The 8,161-nt window shown below is 44.2% G+C and overlaps 1 protein-coding gene across 4 annotated transcripts; it reads right to left on the bottom strand.

The window, feature by feature from the left end:
• Position 1: 1 nt before the first annotated feature.
• LOC124009265 (transmembrane protease serine 4-like) lies at positions 2–4,527 on the bottom strand. 4 transcript variants are annotated; one of them, XR_006834266.1, is made up of 13 exons: positions 4,369–4,527; positions 4,150–4,211; positions 3,867–4,004; positions 3,521–3,673; positions 2,726–2,852; positions 2,520–2,633; positions 2,399–2,442; positions 2,122–2,284; positions 1,833–1,999; positions 1,447–1,542; positions 736–829; positions 448–597; positions 2–282 (listed from the first exon to the last, which is right to left on the bottom strand). XR_006834266.1 is itself a non-coding variant. In XM_046320891.1 (13 exons), exons 3-13 carry the CDS (start codon positions 3,931–3,933, stop codon positions 271–273), a joined length of 1,236 nt encoding a protein of 411 aa, XP_046176847.1. In that variant the 5' UTR covers positions 3,934–3,981; positions 4,150–4,211; positions 4,369–4,527; the 3' UTR covers positions 4–270. The 4 variants fall into 4 exon arrangements, 3 of the variants coding, with proteins under 3 accessions (XP_046176857.1, XP_046176847.1, XP_046176836.1); XM_046320891.1 differs by having other exon boundaries at positions 4–282; positions 736–878; positions 3,867–3,981; XM_046320880.1 differs by having other exon boundaries at positions 4–282; positions 736–878.
• Between the last annotated feature and the right edge of the window lie 3,634 nt (positions 4,528–8,161).

Raw genomic sequence — 8,161 nt, forward strand, 5'->3', positions numbered from 1 at the left:
AAAAAAAATATATATATATAATCAAATCACAACCCTTTAAAAAAAATCACATTTATTAAAACATTAATACATAAAGAAAGCTCACAGTACTTACATCTCTCAAAGGGAGTATAAAAAAATTAAAACATTAACAGTCACAGCTCAGTATTCAGTCAGTGGAATGTGTTTGTCCTTTGAGTGAATGTTTGCCAGACTCACTCAGCGCTCATTGAGAGAGAGAGAGAGAGAGAGAACGCCAGTCAGTTGAGTTCTCGGAGAGAAACTGGATTTTTAGGAGTACATCTGAAAAATAGGACAACCAAATCATATCAGGTAAGGAATTTTAAAGGCACCTATAACAAGTAGGAATGCATCAAAATGAGGTATTAGTTTTCCCGTCACATTATCTGGCCCTGCCCTCCCCCTTTTGAGCCCTAGAGAGGTCTGTGATAGTGGCCAGATTCCCACCTCCATGATGGAGTAGATCCAGTTGAGTTGCTGCTCTACACTGCAGTAGACCCCAGGATTCCCCGGGCGGGCACAGCCCACCCCCCAGCTCACCACCCCCACCAGCTGCCAACACTTGGATAGGAACACCAGTGGACCCCCACTGTCACCCTGGGAGAGAAAGAGGGAGAGAGCAAAATAAATGACATTAGAAGACAAATGCAAAGTATGACTGCATTGGCAGTGTGATAGTCTAACAAACTAAAAGCAGCCATTTTGTAGGCTTGTGTGTTGGTGGAGGAGCTCTACCTGGCACGCGTCCACTTTGCCCTCCATGTTCCCTGCGCACAGCATTCTGGGAGTGAGTGAGGGGCCGTAGATGGAGGGGCGGGAGCACACCTTCCTGTCAATCAGAGAGACAGTGGCACTCTGAAGAATTGAGGCGATTTTACCTGGGCAAGAGGAAAACCTAGTCAGTTGTACAACAATGCATTCAACCAAAATGTCTCTTCCACATTTAACCCAACACCTCTGAATCAGAGGTCCGGGCAGCAATTAACTGCCTTGCTCAAGGGCAAAATTGCAGATTTTTGTTCTACCTTGCCGGCTCAGGGATTCAAACAAGAAACCTTTCGGTTACTGTCCCAACTGCTAGGCTAACTGCCGCTCAGGAGATACAGGTAGCCTCTTACACTAAGAACGCAAGAAAGCTGAACAGGGACAATGGCCGGACATGGAAGTGTGCACTTGTATATGCTCTGCCATGGTCTCTGGTCTACAGTACAGTGGCAGGTAGCCTAGTGGTTACGAGAGTTGGGCCAGTAACCGAAAGGTTGCTGGATAAAATCTCCAAGCTGTCGATGTGCCCTCGAGCAATACTAGTTCTTCCTGTAAGTCGCTCTGGATAAGAGTCTGTTAAATGACTCAAATTTAAAAATATATTGGCTTCACATAGATTGGATTAAGCTTTGGTTATAGACCTGCCTTCTGCTCTGTACAGATAGCCCTGTCCAGTCTCACCTTTCTCCTGCTGGAAGCCCCAGCCAGTCACCACCAAGGGGTCCCCTGCCTTCAGAGGCAGGCTGTGGGGAGGCAGGCACACTGGGCGGAGGGTGTCTGGAGAGTCAAGACACATTTTTTAAATTATAAAACTAGGTGGTTTGAGCCCTGAATGCTGATTGTCTGAAAGCTGTGGTATATCACAGGTATGACAAAACATAGAATATATTCGTCAATGACAGAAATACAGTCCTGGCAATTCAACTTCATAACACTAGAGGACAGTATGGGAAGTTGACCCCCTGTGTGTGAACATGTTCCCACCCATCATGCTGAGCAACGAAGGTTATAAGCTACTGGAAAGGACTTTGGAACGGTTGAGTAACTGCTGGAGAGGTGTCCAGTACCTCCGGTAGTGACAGGCCTGGTGAGCTTCAGCATGGCGATGTCATAGTCATGAGTGAAACCATTGTAATCTTTATTGATTATGATGGCTGCTACAGAAATCCCCCCAGTAGACATCAGGTGGGTGCTACCCAGCACCACTTGCCAGAGGTTCAGATCATTCCCATCACTGGGTGTGTGTGTGAAAGAAAAAAAAAAGTTAGCATTTGTTTTGCATATGCAAAATTAAACAAAATGTTATGACAGCAAAGAGCGTAATAAATCAAAACACAACTGAGTGTGTGTGCTGACCGGCTGAAGCAGTGTGCGGCGGTGATAAGCCAGGTGAGGGAGACCAGGGAGCCTCCACAGACGTGCTGCTTGTCTTTCTGCAGGCTGGCCTGCCACGGCCACTCTTCTATGGTTGTGTCAGAACCTCCCACCACCCGGTCTTGCCCCACCGCATCCCCACAGTCTGGAGGGACACGCACGGTATGACAAGCAATATGGTAAGCACTTCCAACTTAATACAAAAGTCCAACCATTTCTTTCGGGGGGGGTACCATGAAGTATCATTTTAAATATTTACCTGAGCAAGATAGAGCTATCACAGAACCTGAGATGCAGGTTTGTCTGAGAAACAGAAAGGATTGTCAGTTCCTCACACCTAAACAGTCAGATGGCTGGACGGCATCCAGTAGAACATCTACCTGCTGATGAGTGCAGTGTGAAGGGGACCCTTCGTTCTTGCTCTTACTGCACTGAAGGACTTTCCCAGTGAGTGGTGTAGGCTGGTGATATCCAGTCTCTCGCTTTTAGGGTTCCTGGTGTAGATTACAAACAGTAGCCAGATATATACAGGAGATGCATCAGACTATGTATCTAACTGAATAGAAGAGTGGAGAGGTCATCTTACAGTGTGTATCCCAGATGCCGACAGGCACTGCGGGTGTCGCTCAGTCCCCAGTCGTCTGCACACACTGTGCTCCACCCAGCCTCCACCCTGAACACCTGTAGCACCATGCTCTCACCCACCAACCGCACTACAGAGAGACAAGGATGGAGGAGTCGAATGGGCAGTAAAAGAAAAGTGTTTTCCCCGCCCCTCTAGTGTTTTTGCAGACTTGTAGTATTTACAAGTTTACTGTTAAATTTGTTTTACCACCTTTGACATATAAGTGAAGGCTTTCTCAATGAGGTAACCTATTGGAGAACACTAGAAGAGCACATTTTCCATAACCTGTAGGTACTGTAGGTAGAACTGGGGACTGAATGTATAGTTCAGAGCTTCTTCCTATAATCTGTATGGAACACAATATGGTCTGTACTTAACATGCAGGGTTCTCACTTATGGCACAAACTTGTGGCACAAACTGAGACATGGGAGAAGTATTTTTGCAGACATTACTGTAGTATTTACTACAGTGTTTGTGGATAATACTGTAGTATTTACTATAATATTCTACATAAAATGGCTCAACTTACCCCACAACAGTTAAACTAAGTATGAGGCATTGATCATTTATATTCTTCAAGAATCAATGGGTACAAATCATTAATTTTTACATCCCCCAAAAAATGTATGTAGCAACTGCAGATTTCCCCTTTAAGAGAAAGAAGAATCAGAGAGTGGTATGGTAAGATGAGACGATGATGATGGAGGGAAGGGAAAACAGACGGAGGAGATGGAGGGTGGTGCTGGTGGTCTTGCCTGGGAAGGTGGCATTGGCTGGCTTGCTGGACACGCATGTGAGCTCGTCCTTTCCACCAGCACAGTCTGCTTTCCCATCACACACCATCGCCACGGGGATGAACTTCAACGACTGGGAGCAGAAGAAGAACTCACTGTCGACAAGACACCAGACTGGGGAAGACGAGGGTGGAGGATATAGGATGGAGAGGGGTACAGAGGATGAAGGAGGAAAAGACAAGCCGAAGGTTGACAGTGGTGCAACTCTACGATACAGGCTACATACATTACAACCGGAATATGATTTAGAGAAACTCCAGGCTTTAAATGGTAGTTGAAGTTGAGACATGGAGGTGGAGGGACATACTGAAGTAAGCACCCACTGCCAATATCACAAGTGTGACCAGTACACAAGACACAGTGATCAGGGTCATCTTTTTCGTAGCCCCCTGGTCCCTCCGGGCCACCGTAACCTGCCTCTTCTGACATGGAGACATAATCAGAGCTGTTGGTGTGAGAGGTGAGAACAGGTAAGGTAGTCAGATGGGAGTTGTTAAAAAAACATGTTCCTCTCCCATTTTGGCATTAATATTAAAGGCTACGTATGATGTGGTTCTCCAGGTGATATACAGCACTCCGTTTTAACTCACCTTGAGACAGGTCTAGATGTGTGGGCTTGTGCTTGGTGCTCCAAACAGCAGTGTGTGTGAATCTAAAGGGAGGAGGGATTAAAATGTATATATATATTTAAATAAATAAACTAAAGGAACAGCATCTGAACCTCAAACATTTGTGCACATCTAAATGTATCATGATATACACTTGTAGAGCAAAAGGTATAGTTAGTATGTCACTGTCTCATATCTTACCAGTGTGTCCACCAGGCTGTCCTGTCTATCAGCTGCTCTCCAGAAGGGTCAGGTAAGACTTCTGCCAAGCTCTAGAAACAGCCGTCAAACAGACAGATGCCACAATGCCAGAATTCTCACAAGCACTTCCTGTGCCCTAATGACCAATCAGCAGGTGGGGCAGGATCTTTGCTAATTAAGCTAATTGGTTTGGTGTGAGGAGGTGATGTGATTAGTGGAATCAGGCAGTTTTGGGCCCTGGCTGGAATAATACCAGAGACGGAAGAGGAAGCTAGAGACGTCTCACTCGCGCCTTTTTTCTGGTTCACATACAGTCAATGAACTACTAAGAAGACCAGACCCAGCTGCTAAATCATTGGTGCCTATGGGAGAGCCACCCCTTAATTAAGCAGACTGGAACTGTGACCGTCTTTGTCTACGGTCAACAGCCTTCATTTATGCTCAGTACTTTCTGTGATCCTTGGGAAGTCCCTACTCTAACCTTAACCCCTGCTCTAACCTTAACCCTTACATTAACCATTTTCAATGTCAACTTTAATAGGGTGGCATCACAGGTGGGACATCCCAAGCATTAGACTGTTCCCTTGTCCACCATCTTTGATGATACTACAGGCCCAGCACTGTCTGTCTATCTATCACTTTTGACATCTATGGTTGTCAAAACACATTATTGATCTCTACTGTCATGATTCTAGATATCCCATATGAGTAAACTACTGTACATTTTATTGATTGATCTATGTGAGTGCAACACCAGCTTGAAATGATCTGGATTCTGACAAACAGACAGTACAGTCGTGGCCAAAAGTTTTGAGAATGACACAAATATTAATTTCCAAAGTTTTCTGCTTCAGTGTCTTTAGGTAATTTTGTCAGATGTTACTATGGAATACCGAAGTATAATTACAAGCATTTCATAAGTGTAAAAGGCTTTTATTGACAATTACATGAAGTTGATGTGAAGAGTCAATATTTGCAGTGTTGACCCTTCTTTTTCAAGACCTCTGCAATCTGCCCCGGCATGGTGTCAATTAACTTCTGGGCCACATCCTGACTGATGGGAGCCCATACTTGCATAATCAATGCTTGGAGTTTGTCAGAATTTGTTGGTTTTTGTTTGTCCACCTGCCTCTTGAGGATTGACCACAAATTCTTAATGGGATTAAGGTCTGGGGAGTTCCCTTGCCATGGACCCAAAATATTAATATTTTGTTCCCTGAGCCACTTAGTTATCACTTTTGCCTTATGGCAAGGTGCTCCATCATGCTGGAAAAGGCATTGCTCGTCACCAAACTGTTCCTGGATGGTTGGGAGAAGTTGCTCTCGGAGGATGTGTTGGTACCATTCTTTATTCATGGCTGTGTTCTTAGGCAAAACTGTGTGTGAGCCCACTCCCTTGGCTGAGAAGCAACCCCACACATGAATGGTCTCAGGATGCTTTACCGTTGGCATGACACAGGACTGATGGTAGCGCTCACCTTGTCTTCTCCGGACAAGCTTTTTTCCGGATGCCCCAAACAATTAGAAAGGGGATTCATCAGAGAAAATGACTTTACCCCAGTCCTCAGCAGTCCAATCCCTGTACCTTTTGCAGAATATCAGTCTGTCCCTGATTTTTTTCCTGGAGAGAAGTGGCTTCTATGGTGTCATGGAATAAGTTAGTCCTAAATATTCCTGAAACTAAAAGCATTGTATTTGGGATAAATCATTCACTAAACCCTAAACCTTAACTAAATATTGTAATAAATAATGTGGACATTGAGCAAGTTGAGGTCATGGTCAAAACATATTAATACAACAGTAGCTAAGACGGGTAGAAGTCTGTCCATAATAAAGTTTTGTTCTGCCTTCTTAACAGCACTATCAACAATAGAGTCCTACAGGCCCTAGTTTCTGCCTTCTTAACAGCACTATCAACAATAGAGTCCTACAGGCCCTAGTTTCTGCCTTCTTAACAGCACTATCAACAATAGAGTCCTACAGGCCCTAGTTTCTGCCTTCTTAACAGCACTATCAACAATAGAGTCCTACAGGCCCTAGTTTCTGCCTTCTTAACAGCACTATCAACAATAGAGTCCTACAGGCCCTAGTTTCTGCCTTCTTAACAGCACTATCAACAATAGAGTCCTACAGGCCCTAGTTTCTGCCTTCTTAACAGCACTATCAACAATAGAGTCCTACAGGCCCTAGTTTCTGCCTTCTTAACAGCACTATCAACAATAGAGTCCTACAGGCCCTAGTTTCTGCCTTCTTAACAGCACTATCAACAATCGAGTCCTACAGGCCCTAGTTTCTGCCTTCTTAACAGCACTATCAACAATCGAGTCCTACAGGCCCTAGTTTTGTCACACCTGGACTACCGTTCAGTCGTGTGGTCAAGTGCCACAAAGAGACTTAGGAAAATTGCAATTGGCTCAGAACAGGGCAGCACGGCTGGCGCTTGGATGTACACAGAGAGCTAACATTAATAATGTCGGAGAGATTGACACATCAAAGTGGAGGAGAGATTGACTTCATCACCTTTTGTAATTATGAGAGGTAGTGACATGTTGGATGCACCGAGCTGTCTGTCTGAGCTACTGGCGCACAGCTCTCCATGCATACCCCACAAGACATGCCACAAGAGTTCTCTTCACAGTCCCCAAGTCCAGAGCAGACTATGGGAGGCACACAGTACTATATAGAGCCATGACTACATGGAACTCTATTCCTCATCAAGTAACTAATGCAAGCAGTAAAATTTGATTAAAAAAAAAAACAGATTAAAAAAACACCTTATGGAACAGAGGGGACTGTGAAGCAACACAAACATAGTCACAGACACATGCACACACACACGATAATATACGCACTATACACACACACACGATAATATACACACTATACACACACACGATAATATACGCACTATACACACACACACACGATAATATACGCACTATACACACACACGATAATATACGCACTATACACACACGTGGATTTTGTACTGTAGATATGTGGTAGTGGTGGAGTCGGGGCCTGATGGCACAACGTGTGTTGTGAAATCTGTGAATGTATTGTAATGTTTTTAAAATGATATAAACTACCTTCATTTTTCCATTGATTCCACTCCAGCCATTACAATGAGCCCATCCCCCTATAGCTCCTCCCACCAGCCTTCTCTGGTTCATGTGCTTACTGTAAATGTGTTTACTATATATTACTCAGTATATAACATCATTGTTTTAATTATTTGTTTATTTTAGAGTTGTCGGGATTTGGCCAGGGTTGTTCCGGTTTTTGGTCACTAGATGCCCCCATTGTGCCTTTTGACCTTTTGTTTTCCCTTGATCCCCATTATTATTTGCACCTGTGCCTCGTTTCCCCTGATTGTATTTAAACCCTTTGTTTTCCTCTGTTCTTTGCTCTGTGTTTATATGTTAGCACCCAGCCCTAGTACTCTGAGAACTCTTGTTGATCCCGGTGGACTCTCTTGTGGAATTCTGTTTTTTTGTTCTTGTTTGTTTGTTCTTTGAGTATCTTTTGAGGCTTTTTGTGCTTTACCTTCCACCTTGTGGATTTACCTTTTTCTGTCTTGGAGGATTTCCTTTGTTCTTGTAGGATTCCTTTTGAGGTTGTGGAGTTACATGTTTTCCTGAAGAACTTCACTTTTTACTTCATTAAATACACCGTCTCAAGTACTGCTGTGTCTGCCTCATCTTCTGGGTTCTGCCGACTATTCTTGGCTCAGTTGGTTAAGTGACTGTTTCTCACTCCGGAGACCCGGGTTCGTAACCGGGTCCTGACAAGA

The sequence above is a fragment of the Oncorhynchus gorbuscha genome, linkage group LG02 (genome assembly GCF_021184085.1).
Source record: "Oncorhynchus gorbuscha isolate QuinsamMale2020 ecotype Even-year linkage group LG02, OgorEven_v1.0, whole genome shotgun sequence".
NCBI lineage: Eukaryota > Metazoa > Chordata > Actinopteri > Salmoniformes > Salmonidae > Oncorhynchus > Oncorhynchus gorbuscha.